The sequence below is a fragment of the Amphibalanus amphitrite genome, unplaced genomic scaffold (assembly GCF_019059575.1).
Source record: "Amphibalanus amphitrite isolate SeventyFive unplaced genomic scaffold, NRLGWU_Aamphi_draft 000187F_arrow, whole genome shotgun sequence".
NCBI classification, from domain to species: Eukaryota; Metazoa; Arthropoda; class Thecostraca; order Balanomorpha; family Balanidae; genus Amphibalanus; species Amphibalanus amphitrite.
In genome coordinates, this window is record NW_024881682.1 from 537,080 (window position 1) to 551,121 (window position 14,042).

The 14,042-nt window shown below is 43.3% G+C and overlaps 1 protein-coding gene across 5 annotated transcripts; it reads left to right on the forward strand.

Moving 5' to 3' along the window:
• Window positions 1-202: 202 nt before the first annotated feature.
• LOC122384353 lies at window positions 203-13,069 on the forward strand. Of its 5 annotated transcripts, none has more exons than XM_043371694.1 (8): window positions 203-791; window positions 2,298-2,442; window positions 2,655-2,763; window positions 2,956-3,049; window positions 3,327-3,368; window positions 5,918-6,149; window positions 12,135-12,207; window positions 12,843-13,069. In XM_043371694.1, exons 1-8 carry the CDS (start codon window positions 359-361, stop codon window positions 12,972-12,974), a joined length of 1,260 nt encoding a protein of 419 aa, XP_043227629.1. In that variant the 5' UTR covers window positions 203-358; the 3' UTR covers window positions 12,975-13,069. The 5 variants fall into 5 exon arrangements, with proteins under 5 accessions (XP_043227629.1, XP_043227628.1, XP_043227631.1 ...); XM_043371693.1 differs by having other exon boundaries at window positions 206-791; window positions 12,135-12,252; XM_043371696.1 differs by having other exon boundaries at window positions 229-791; window positions 2,327-2,442; window positions 12,135-12,252.
• Window positions 13,070-14,042: the final 973 nt, after the last annotated feature.

Below are 14,042 nucleotides of genomic sequence, written 5' to 3' on the forward strand. Positions count from 1 at the left end.
AGAATTTAAGACGTTTCCATGAGTTTTGAAGGTATGGATAAGTTCTAAAAATCCGGTTCTCCTTATCTGGGCCATTAACTCCATACGGTCCAAGAAAGCTGGCACACTACCTTTAACCTAACCACATAGTGACCTTTTAACTCACACTCAAAATATATTGTGCAACAGGCATTGCTTGCCAATCTACGGCACGTGCATGTCCGCTGTTTTTCAAATGTGAATATGCGCTTATTTCACATTTTCACATCAGCGGAGATGCGCGGGCCAAAATATCAAATAGTTTCCGTAGTCTGATTGACAGAAAGTGAATAGCATTCGCATATGTAATGGTAAATTATCGTAAACATGTTTCTGTGTCATGCATTGGGTGATCTTCTGCATGACAGCCATATCTGTGTTCGGAGAATTGCATTCATATGATGGAACTGAAGTAGACACTACAGATTACGAGTACACTGCATATGATGCCGAGCTTAAAAGACCTGCCATTGCAAGTCATAGGGTTGTAAGAAAAACGAACGAAAAACACGAGACACATGTCACTCATAGACAGGTTGAATTGATTTTGACGGAGCCAACTATTGCAACGACGACAAACGAAGAACGGAAACTAAGATATAATGAAAAGGTCTATCTACCTGAAGTTCGAGGGGTTGAAAATACAACCTCTGAGCCTCATCAAGTATTCAAGAACAATATATCGATTGCGCTCATGGCGGCGGCTAAAAGTTACCAGAAAGACGCATGGGATCGCATCTGTCAACCACTGACAGGCACTGCTCACCCGGACGGTAGGTGTGCTCGATTTTACGAGTTTATCAAGTGGGTTCCTCATAGAAATTTATTCTTCGAAAATTATTTGTGCATTTGACTAAATGGTGATGTTCTACCCCTCACTAGCCATCAGTTAACTGGATTGATAGGTTGTGCCATGCTTATCACAAAATCTAAGAGCCGATACAAAGGCCATTCCCCCGAACATTCATCATCAGATTCATCTGCGTGTCAAGGATGAGCGTAGGTTTACAGGAGCATGCTGCGTTACCCAGCCTGTGTGATGCGGCACAGCCTACCATTTCAGGCAACCTACGGAAAAGAGCCTTGGGAAAAAGAAACATCGTGTTTTATAGTCAACTGTGCATAATGCTTCCTAAGTTAAATAAGATTGGGAATGCGTTCACAGCACAATAATAAATCTGGCACGGATAAATTTGTATCACGTTTACAAATATTAGATTGTTAATATCTTTACCTTTTTTTCTTGCACTTCAAGTTGCAATGAAAAGCAATTATTCCTTTGTCATGCTAAAAAAATGACGCCATATCGACATTTCACTTGTTAACCCTCGCCCGCACATGGGGGGGGGGGGGGTGGTTACCACCCCCCCAGGTAGTCTTTCTGCTCTGCACTCAACATTTTTAGAGATAGAAGGCTGATTTTTCGTATAGCTGCTCCTCTATCCTTTCTTGATGTCCACTGAAAATTTCAAGTTTCTGTGATTTTTGGTTTCGGAGATATGACCTTGTTTTTCAGGTCATGTCATGACCCAAATGGCCAATTCTCAACATCTTGCGTTTGCCATGGGCCTTATGAGCTTTTGACACCCTGATTTCGGCCTTTTTTGCCAGTCTTACCTCCTACCTATCATGGAACATGTTGTTCGACGATGTACAGGGGTCAAGGTCAGGGTCAAGGTCAACCTAGGTCACCTAAGATAATTACGTTTTAGGCAAGCTGAATTTACTTTTTTTGAAGTTTTTTGACTGCATTTTTGGTAAAAGCTTCTCAGATCATGATTTCATGTAATATGGACCCAAAAACAATCGGTGCACACATCAGTATACACACAGACACACACAGACATACAAACACATATAATTGACCTTGACCTAACTTGACCTGAAATGACCTCAGCAGCAAAATTATGGTCGGGTAGTGTGACAAAGAGGTTCTAGCTGGCTTGGCACCAGAAAACAGCATCGTCATCGGTATTTGATAAGCAGCACACTTGATATCCAACGGTGACCCAAAACAGCAACATTTTTTAGTTTGACCTGACCTGGAAGGTCAATGACTGACCTGAGAAGGTAAAACTGGGTATCATTGGATTCGTCTCTTCCCAAAGAATCTTTTTGGTCTTTACTGCTAAGCTCTATCTCCAACAGGAACGAAATGGCGCGGGGGGTGGCAACCACCCCCCCCCCCCCATGTGCGTTCTAGGATGGGAAAATGGCATGTGCGGGCGAGGGTTAAGCTGCTCGAGCATTTTAGGCTGTATGTGGTGCTGTTTTGACAGGGCCACTGGATTATTTTGACGCTATACAGGCCATGCGTCCACCGAACTTGTTCCCTGCTGATGACGAAGGTCCAGCAAGCATCAAATTCTTTGATGAGAAGCGATATCCTGTGAAAGAGCGAAAAATGCTGTCAACTATGAAAAAGTGAGTGCTCTAACGGAATGGAATATGCTGCTTAGATGTAACACACATCGCATTCAAACTTCTGAGTAGCTTTCATTTCCGCAATTGCATCTTATTAATTGGTTATCTTTCCTTGCAGCTGTAGCTCACTAACAAAAATCAGTATTTATTGAAGACATTAATGGAATGAAATTTGCAACCACATAACTGACCGGTGTGACTGCTGTTGTCAGTTTTCTCAAGTGTCTGCTTTCTGTAATATCGCATGTCGCTGAGGACTCTAAGCGGCGCAAGATGACTAGAATGTTCTACACCAGCATGATCGGATGGCTCAAAGATTCGGTATGTGCACCAGCCCACCATGACCTTGCTAACAATCATATAAAAGTATAAGTTAGGTTTCATGCATAATACTTCCTTTTAGTTGCAGTTTTAAGCTACCTTCTGGCTGCAACTCACGACTAGCTTCAATTTAGCCTTTCGTTCAGCTTGACATTCAAGCCATCTTTGATATAAACCATGGTTTTTTGACAGCTCCTAATCGATATGTACGCACTTCCTGAGCGGCCAGACGATTCGATCATCGGCATTGAAGACACTGTTGAAGCCCTTGTCTATATGAGGAACAGTAAGTCCTCCGCCAAACCTCTCTGCATAGCGCTATATGGCGTCTGAGCCGCACAATGCCTCATTTTCCCACGGATGGGGATGCTAGCTAACTGAAATTGGGAGACTAAATATGACCGATATCTGGCCACTGCACTGGGGAATAATTTGCGCCGGGTGTGTGTGTTGTAACTGCGCTCACAATAATCGTTATCTAACATACCACCGCCTGATATGAAGCACGTCGTTACCTGTTAATAACTTTATTGATAACGAATGGTATGTTTCCCCCTTCACAGAGCACTTTGTTCCTGCTGTTGCAAAGGAGGCCCTGAAAACATGTAAGTTGTCGTATGTTTAGTTTTATTTTCATTAAAGTGAATTTTGTTTTGCATGATTGCTAAAATTGTGTGCTTTTTTACAGTAATTCAAGCATATTTAAAATGCTCCTTAGTTGAAAATTTTCCACCCACAACACATATGTGCATATGCACGATGCCCGTTTCTAAAAAGTTGCATGCTACTGGATAAGTGTTTGCGTGCCTGTTTCGCATCTCCAGGAGCTGGCCGTTCCTGTCCTGTAGTCTCCCAACTTCCCAGTCTGCCTCGTATTATTGGAATCTCTCTATCCAGATGACTTCATCACCAGCTTTCATAACACGCACCGCTACTGCCCCCCGCCTCCATCACTGGGTGCTGCGGGGCTGCATGCAAGGCTCGCGCACCTATACGGGTATCGTGGGTGCCCCAGTGGCATTGGCTCGTACTTTCCACTTCCACAACCGCAATTACCCGACGTCCTCGCAAGGACCTGCGCGTGATGTGCACGCAACGCTGATCTGAAAATATGATCAGCAGTGATCAGTAATTATAGACCGTCTTCTTCCGACACCGTTCAGCCATCTCACGTCTGATGCGTAATATTAGGATGAAATTCTTATTTCTCATCGTATAATGTTTTTCAGGTTATAAGTGTTCTTCCTCACGCACATCCAACGGTGCTTTATAAGTGAGGCTTCCGGGACTGAAGCTTAGGTTCTTGAAATCACTTGCACAGTGATTGAATAAACGTGATCTGAGGAATCGCCTTCCCATGCATGCCGCATGCATGTTATACGAAATTCAGGAGTGTGAGGTATGAAATGCCCCAAAGTACAAGTATGTATATTTAAGTGTCTATAGTTTTAATCATCATGATTGACGCTTATTTTTGTATTTGGTTTCTTTGAACCTTTTAATGACCAATGCTCGAAAGTATACGTGATTGTGTTGGTTCGTGTAAAATCATTGTCAGGTATTGTGGTCTAATGTGGCCACGGGCTTGCCGCACAGTCATCAACTGGCCATCGATTAGTGAGTGTCCATCTTGCCGGACATTATATTTCCGCTACTCATACTCGTAGACAATTATTTTGGGATGGGACACACGCATGTTCATCATGTCGACGTCCTCATTGGCGTTTGTTATTGTGCTCGAGAGCGACCCTTGACCTTGACACGCGGTGACATCGAGCAGGAACAGATCTAATTTTATTTCAGTCCATAAAAAGTGACTAATTGTAATGAAGTAGGTATTCACAAGAGAATCAGAGAGCACTTTTCATTGTTATCGATTCAATTGAGCCATCGCTGTGTATTGTATAACGTGTGGCATCATTTAAATTGTATAGCTTTTTCGGGACGATTGCAGCTATACTCGTTTTAGACTAACGCTTATCAGTAAATAGTCTAAAAATTGATGCCTCAAGGATCTTTGGTAAGTGTCGCAGATGTTTACATTCTAGGCTGTATCCAGATGTTCCGTTTGTTACATAAAAGAGCTACGTTAGCCGAAGGACAACGCTCAGCCAGCCACTGATGTGCATCTGCCGGCTGTCCCATGATGCGTCCGGCAGTGAGACAGATCCGGCTATCCGAGCTCATCCCTGCAGATTACAATAGGATTGCAGCTGTCTTGCGCTCTGCTTTCTGTCACCAAGACGTCAACTCCCATGGCACCTGCGTAATGCCTAATCCTCCCAACAGTTGGCTTAGTGGATTCCCAGAGTTGAGGACGGTTATGGCCCTCAGCTCAGGCCATGCACTCAAGGTGGTTGGCCAAACCAGCTGGATTTCCACGGATCCAAAGGCGATTAAAAATACCCATGGCGCCACATTTTCGGACCGCCCTGGCGTGTTGATCGCTATCTGAATAAAGATAAAGGAACTTCAGCGAACTGTTTGAGAAGCGGTAAAACGACATTAAAACAGGTAACATTTCTAACGCTTAGATGGTTTCATTAAAATGGAAAAGCTCTGAGAGAAGACGATCTCAATAAGTGTCATGACGTGTTGCAATATGTCGTGAAACATGATTGAGTAATAACAACTAACTGTGATGAGATGTCACGAAGGTGGTTCTCATGAAGAAACTGGATCAAGTAACTCGTGTGAGCCAACTTTTGCATGGCAAACTATTTCCATCGGCTTATGGATGAAACTGCATACAGCTATTGTTTACTGATTCAAGTGCTAAAGTCAGAAAATAGATAATGCAAAACACTGATTAACAACCTTTTTAACTTACAAATAGTATTTACATTTTTAAAGTGGGTTCAAAATGATGTTTAGTTGGGTTGATTCTCGATATCTTCCAATCGGAGCCATGAAAATTGAAGAGTCCTCTTCATCTTAGTATGCATATCGATATCTTACATATCCTACATCATTTATTGCTACCGTCGATTTTGTTTAAATGAATAAACGTTAAATGATTTAATTTAAATGAGTTAAATTAAAAAGCCACTAAAGCCAAATGTTCTTTGATCCATGAAGCAGCTATGTTCACAATCGCACTTCCACCTCTCACCCAACGCTCATCACCAGCGTCCCCTCCCCCCATATCCGCCAGACGAGTTTGTCAGCGTCGGCAGTGATGATGACCGCGGAGAGCAGGAGCGAGAGCGCGGCTTCCAGGTGACCACGGCCATCATGATCACGGTCGGCGTGGCGCTGGTGTTTGTGCTCGTGTTGCTGGCCGCCTGTGTGGCCGCTGCTCTCAGCTCACCGGCGCTGCAGGAGATCGGAGAGCTGCCCGAGGACTTCCTGCCGCTCGACTACCGCCCGTCGCAGCTGATGGACAGGTTAGTGGCGGAGGGGAGGGGAGGGGGCTTGACAATCGCCCGTCTCAGCTGATAGACAGGTCAGTATTGGAGGGAGGGGAGGAGGTTTCCAGCACCTCGACTATCGCCAGACCAAGCTATTGGACAGGCCAATGGCCACGAGCCGGGGAGCGGGGCTGTTAGCTTGAAATAAACAATGATATCTCAAATAAGAGATGATAGAAATGATATGGCATGTGCATCGTGCATCCATGGATTACTCATTACATGCACGAGCCTGCGTGCAAGCGAAGTAAAGAGAACATAGGCACCGCCTTATCAACCTTTACGTCAAAGAAGAATCTAAACACGGTCTCAACACGTCCTGATCTCATCGAGCACAACATTCCAAGATGCTTGAAGTGCCTATGTCAGGGCCCAGCTATGCTATAGTTTTACGTCATGCTCTCTCGCACATCTAGAACCTGCTAACACCCGAGTTTGCAGCACAAGATTATACGCTAAGCGGAATGCACTGTTATTTGGCTAAAATACAGCTAATTATTGTAGTTTTGACGCAAAACCATGCCGGACGCACAGAGCTGCGAACCAGTCTGAAGCGGATGAGGTTGGGATTTTACCTAGTGACAGCGCAGGCGAATTCAGAGAGCAACACACGACAGGTCTGAGTATAGCCCGGCACCGCCTGGGCTATTTCCGTACCCACGACAGCCTGGGGGGGGGGGGTCGGATCCGACCCCCCCCCTGTTATCTCGAGAACCAATGGTCGCATCGAGCCCCGCGAGGCGGCGTTCAAAAGGTCTCTACGAGACCTTCCCTTCCCAAAGCACTCTTAAGATTTTGAGATTGAGGTCAACTTTCGGGTCAAGGTCAGGTCAAAGGTCAAATTCTGGGGTTTTGCATGATTAGGCTTACGGACAGCGGAATCGATAGCTGCTGCTCGAAACTCACCAAAAATGACCACAAAGGCCTAGTGAAGGTACCATGTGCGTATAGGGGTCATACTAAGTACGGGTCAAGGTCAGGTCAGGTCACGAAAGGTCACGGTTTTCACTTTCTGCTACATGGGCGTGCGACACATGTTTTATGGCTTATTTTTCACGCCGAATCCGATGGTAATGGTTAGGTATATGTGACCCCAAGTCACTGTGCTGGTGGTAAGTGTGCATTGAAAGCATAAAAAATCATTTATACCATACATAACTAAACGAGGGCTGAGAAAAAAAGGTCATTTTTTCAACTTTTTATTTTTGACATAAAAATGCACTTTTCTAGACGAGCTTTGTCCCAGGAATCTAGTGGTGCCATTTATTTTCACATGCAATGTTCAGAAGTGCCTCTAATTCACGAAAATGCGTATGACGTCACCATGCCCTATGCATGTTGGAGCTATTTTTTACAATTTGGGGGTCAAAAATCAAGATAGAAAGTTGAAATTTGGGACATCTAATGTTCTAATAGAGCTCTATAACATATTTTCCGGGTTTTTGGAAACTCTCAAAATTTTGGATTTTATTAGCTGTTTTCCAAAAAATGTAGTTTTTTGAATTTTTTAGGGGTGAAAAACACATTTTATGGAAAATCCGAGATAGCCATTTTAAAGAACTCGTTGAGCTGCGTCTATTCATGTCCTTAAAGGAAGGGTGCCACCTTTTGGACACAACGCAGTTTTTACAAGATTAGCCTCACATGAACCTAAAAACCGGCTTCACTTACCTATGCTCGAGACGGTCAGCATTGAATCCGCACGTGAAGTTATCATTTGCGAGTTTTGCTGCCAGCATTCGGGCAGGCAAAAATCTTCAGCACTATTTCCTCGTCGTGTTAAGGGTATTTTATAAAACATGAAATCAGCAAAGGTATGTATGAAAGTTATACTTTTGAAGCATGTTTTATCATTTTGAAAGGGTATATTTTTTCTTTATGGTATACACTTAAGTTTTAAAATTTTAATTGTGAAGTTTTTCTAGTAAGTTGCATGAAGGGTGAAGGGTTCCATAGATCTCTTAAGCATTGTAAAGGAAAAACCTTTACTCGACTTATTTGATGTTCTTATTTGATGATGAAATATGGCCAACAGTTACCTACTTGGTTACCTACAACTTAGTTCAAATCATGTTATCTTCTTCCTTTTTATTTGTTCATCTTTTTGTCTCAGTTGCGCCATCAATGCAAATGGCAGAATGATATGTTGCCATGACAACAGGATATGCCAGCCGTCCTAGCTGCCACATCAAACGACCTTGAGTTGTAGTGGTGATATAAACAACGATCTTTTTTTTGGCCAATGTATTAAATGCAATGTTTCGGTTTTTTGTATATTGTGGACGCGCTAACCACGTCTAAAAATTCAAATAAGTAAAATAGATTCATAGAACAAAAATTTCGGAAGGTGGCACCCTTCCTTTAATTTGCAATTTGCTTTAAACCCTGATTTTTGGCGATTTTTTACACATTTACCACTTTTTGACTAAAAACGCCATGTAGTTACATCACTAAAATCGATATATCTAAAAAAATGGAAATTTTTTCTTAACCCTCGCCCGCACATGCCATTTTCCCATCCTAGAACGCACATGGGGGGGGGGGTGGTTGTCACCCCCCCCCCCGCGCCATTTCGTTCCTGTTGGAGATAGAGCTTAGCAGTAAAGACCAAAAAGATTCTTTGGGAAGAGACGAATCCAATGATACCCAGTTTTACCTTCTCAGGTCAGTCATTGACCTTCCAGGTCAGGTTAAACTAAAAAATGTTGCTTTTTTGGGTCACCGTTGGATATCAAGTGCGCTGCTTATCAAATACCGATGACGATGCTGTTTTCTGGTGCCAAGCCAGCTAGAACCTCTTTGTCACACTACCCGACCAGAGTTTTGCTGCTGAGGTCATTTCAGGTCAAGTTAGGTCAAGGTCAATTATATATGTTTGTATGTCTGTGTGTGTCTGTGTGTATACTGATGTGTGCACCGATTGTTTTTGGGTCCATATTACATGAAATCTTGATCTGAGAAGCTTTTACCAAGAATGCAGTCAAAAAACTTCACAAAAAGTAAATTCAGCTTGCCTAAAACGCAATTATCTTAGATGACCTAGGTTGACCTTAACCCTGACCTTGACCCCTGTACATCGTCGAACAACATGTTCCATGATAGGTGGGAGGTAAGACTGACAAAAAAGGCCGAAATCAGGGTGTCAAAAGCTCACAAGGCCCATGGCAAGCGCAAGATGTTGAGAATTGGCCATTTGGGTCATGACATGACCTGAAAAACAAGGTCATATCTCCGAAACCAAAAATCACAGAAACTTGAAATTTTCAGTGGACATCAAGAAAGGATAGAGGAGCAGCTATACGAAAAATCAGCCTTCTAGCTCTAAAAATGTTGAGTGCAGAGCAGAAAGACTACCTGGGGGGGGGGGTGGCAACCACCCCCCCCCCCCATGTGCGGGCGAGGGTTAAAAAGTACACAGAAGACGTCAAATTGATGGGGGAGAAGGCCAAGTTTCAAGTTGATAGCGTAAGCGGTTCTTGAGTTATTCCAGAAAAACGGAGGGGGGGTCGGATCCGACCCCCCGCCCCCCCCAGGCGGTCGCGGGGTAGTCAGGTCAGTAAACTGTAACTGGGTGGACGAGTGGGTCCAAAGGTACCGATTATCACTATTCTTCCAGCGATAGCTCATTCAGGCTCCTATAGCTTCATATGCCCTCATGACATTTCCTCATTCATCATGGAAGACGGAACATAAGTACTCAAAATACCCTTAGACTGAAGTGAATATATACGGCTTTAAGAAACGTTCAAGCCTATCCGGTGGACAATAGACGTGGATGCTGCATCGGCTTTAAAAGACAAGCCACGAAGAGCAAGCAGAGCGTAGTAAGCTCTCACGAAGCATTACGAAGGTGCGGTCGGAATAATGCAATACAGATTATGTGATGCAAACAACTGATCTTAAAAACCAAGCAGCGACACGCGAATAATAATCTTCTTATCATTGTGTTATGGGTCATATCAGTGATATTTGATGTATCATTCGCAAAGTTTTTTTATGATATGTACCTAAGATTCATCATGAGGTACCTATAGGTGGGGCATTCCACGATAGATCGTACCAGGCCCGTCACCCTCATCTCTCAGATTTGAATGAAAATTGGTACAAGGGGTAATCATAGGCTCCAAAAACACCTGCCAAAATATCAGACTTCTCAGATGAAAACTTTTTGAGTTACATTGCATAATATTTTCTTAACTTCAGATTGTAAGGGTGAGTTTGATGAGCTATAACTCAAAAACGAGCTAAGCAAGCAACAAACGGTAAACAGCTTTGAATTAACGATGAATCAAAGATAAATACAGTATTTTTAAAATTGGAAAGAAAAGCTTTACATATTGAAAAAAGTCGTAGTATTTTTTTAAATTGTCTATAATGGCCCTTGGGACCAAAATTTTTGCCATTTTTATTTCTTCAAAATAAACCTCAGGTCCTTTAAAATCGACATGCAAAAAATTAGAAAGGTGTTCTTTCCATAAGTTCCTCATTTAAATGTATACAAAATGGGTTTCCGGGGGGTCGGTACGACCCCAGCTCGCCGTTTCGCCTCTAATGGAGCTAGAACCTTGCGGAAAAAACGAGCATGTGCGCCGTTACAAGATGCATCGAATGATACCAAATTTTAAGGTCTCGGGTTCATTGGTAACCCCTGAGGTCATTTCAAGTGACCCAAAATTACGGGTCCGGTTTTTGATAGATAACTTCGCAACAAATGGTCGCAGAGCCGCGATTTTAGCATCTTTGTGTTTGCCTAGCTCCGGCGCGTCGAATGGTATACTGCTTGTTCTGGTGAAGTCAGCTTAAGTCGCTGACCTCGGGTAAGCACACTGCCGTGTATTTGGCTCCGCGCCCCGACCGGGCGGCCCAGCCGGCAGCCAGCCCCCGGGCATCACGTGACCGCCCCGAGTCCGCGGCAAAGCCAACCAGCGCGGCGCTGGACTAACAGCGCCGCTACAGAGATGGTTAACAGTCGGGTCAGGCCACGAAGCTGGGTGAATGAGATCATTTTGCACATCATTCGATTCGCAAGGTCTTCCCGAGTCCATTGGTAGCCTTCCCGTCTCTCTAGCTCAATTTGATCGAGAGTTATTGACGAAAAACTCTTATGACCCTAGTGACGTACGAATGACGTCACGCAAGGTCAACAACGCAAAAGTGAGGCAAAAATGACTTCAATTGAACTTTCAGTAACCAGTGATGTCACTAGGCAGCTTTACCACACCATTTGTAGGCTCTCTTCCAAAATCACAATTCGAGACCATTACGGTGACGCAAAATAAGTACATTTATAGAAAGAACACCTTCCTGATTTTTTGCATACTGCTTAAAAATGATCCAAATATGCTTTTAAGCAAATAAAAATTCAAAAAAATTTGGTCCCAAAGGCATAAAAATGCAAATGAAAGGAAACTCGAGGTGTTATATATAAAAAATAGTATATATTTCAAAATTTTAAAAATGCATATTATTCTTTGTTTCAATGCAAGTTCAATGCCGTATAGCATTTGGCATTTGGATTATCCGTCTTAGAGTTACAGCCCGCCAAACTTGGGGCTGCAACGCAAGATCCAAAACATGTTATACACTATAACTCAAAAACCACTCGTCTGATAAGCCTGAAATTGTTACAGGAGGATTCAGAGCCCCTGATTACCCCTTAGACCAATTATCGTTAAAATCCGAGAGATGAGGGTGTCAAATTGGAAAAAAGTGGTACGATCTATCGTGGAATGCCCCAGGTATCTATATTATAACACTTTGTATATATCATCAAAGCAGCGCGTAGGTACTCACGTCATCACCTGATCCTAAATCACCTTGACGGGTTTGGAGTGACCCCAACATGTGACCGCGCTAAATAACAACTCGCACGAATTCTCACCCCCCATTATCATCGTCCACCACCACCTTGAGCGTCTTCTTCAGCACCTCTGTGACCCCCGATGTCGCCCCGTGCCGCAGGACCGGCCGTCGAGAGAGTCTGACCCGCTCCAGCGGCCCCCGGGTAGCCGTGCCCGCCGGCTACGACCAGCAGGTCAGGAAACTCTCCGAGCTGCCCGACTCCGACATTGGCGACAAGGTCAGAGTCAAGGCATCACAAGTAAATTCATGAACGCCTTTCATAAAGTAGGAATAAAATGCAAAACTCTGACAAATACATATTTTCAAAGATGCAAGATATCTGTCACAGGCCTCTCCAAATACCAAAAGTGTTTTTCAAAGATCTTACGTTGCGTTCTTTCGTATAAAAGAAAACATAAAAGCATGCTTGAAACATTTTGCACTTATTTGCATATATAATGACCGCACTGTATTGGGAACATTCCCACATGCCTTGCAAAACTGTTCAGGTTCACGTCTTGCATTAGGTACCATTTTATCATCCTCCGATAAATAAAGAAATGTACATGTATCTGACGATTTTTTTTTTTTTACTTTGATAAAGCAGTTGTCAGCTATTCCCTTGTAACGTACAATTGTGAACTCAACTCAGTGGGAGATAGCATTGATTTGACTATATACCTAGTGGTTTTCGATTTCAATAGTTTCATGTGTTCCCCTGCCATGTTGAATGATCAGTTCAACAAAGTGGAGGGTCGCCGATGTATCCAATGGCACAGATATTTTGTTTTAGATATAAAATGAATGTATGTGACGATTTGTTGGCAGGTTCGCCGGACGTCGATGGAGGCCACCCAGGAGCAGATGACCCCGCTGCTGGGCAGTGAAAGTGGCTACTCAAACGGTCTAGGTGGCAGCACGAGTCTGTCACGATATAGTATAGGTGACAGCACCCGGTGATAGCAGAGGATTGTCGACTGTGTGCAGTTGCTATGTTTATGTCTTTTTTGAATGAATATGTTGGTCTGAGAAAAGATTAAAAACATTCTTATCGATTTTGTTTTTCGAGAGAAAAATACTTTATACTTTTGGCCTTTGAAAAAAAAAAACATTTGGCATCGTTTAAACGGTGTGCAGAAAAAAAAACGACATCAAAACAGGAAAACAGCCGAGGTTCCAGTACCTACGCTTCAAATGATTTATGAGACGAGCTTGTTGACTCTCAGAATCTTCGAAGAAAAAACAAACTAGTCACTGAAACGAAGAGCCTACATACGTCAGATATTTCTATTAAATAAAATCTCTGTCGTAGACTCCGTCTCCGGAGTCCATTCGTTGGTTCCTAGTCAGTCCGTGTACCTACATGACTGGTAACGAATCTTGAATCCAATTAATAGGTAAGCACCGTTTCGAAGTACCAATGTTGGGTAGATGACATGATATCCTGAATTCGTCCTGCTGTATGGGCGTGGTTTTGATGAGAAAAGAGGCTTTTGTTCCAATTATTGTGGGTTGCAGAATGCATTGTCTGCACCCACTGAAAAATTCAGTGGGTGCAGGTGCGCCCATTGCACCCATGGTTCCTAGTTCCTACGTTTATGCACTTCGCTCTCACTGTTATGATCTCATTTTCACCTTTTGCTTAAAGTCAGTCTATGTAGGCAAGTCAACTGAAAAATGACAGTTTTCTGTCATGCAGGCTAGCAGCTGAATGCAGCTGCTGAATGTAAGTTAAATATTTACCGAGCCATAACGTTGCGTTCCTGAGGTTAGCAGCTGTGCATCTTCACACGTTTCACATTACAAGAGCTCTGAACAAATGTCTCAAGCTCTCTGTTAGTGTTTGGCACAGCAAACGTTCCGAACGATTGCGATAAGAACAGCGAACAACCAATATTGTTAGGAAAAAAATATCGCCTTTGTCATTTCAGCCTTCTTCGCCGCATGCCGCTGGGCACCATTGTCAGTACTGGTTTAAAATCGGTGACCTTGAAAATCTTGACCGCAAAGGAGCTTGACTGACTGAGC

What these genes read in the sequence shown, in the direction of transcription:
- LOC122384353 (XM_043371693.1), top strand. Translation starts at nt 359, where the DNA reads ATGCATTGGGTGATCTTCTGCATGACAGCCATATCTGTGTTCGGAGAA. An exon ending in ATGCTGTCAACTATGAAAAA is followed by an intron (nt 2,443 to 2,654) that starts GTGAGTGCTCTA and finishes TGCTGTTGTCAG; the next exon opens with TTTTCTCAAGTGTCTGCTTT. An exon ending in ACTCCGACATTGGCGACAAG is followed by an intron (nt 12,253 to 12,842) that starts GTCAGAGTCAAG and finishes ATTTGTTGGCAG; the next exon opens with GTTCGCCGGACGTCGATGGA.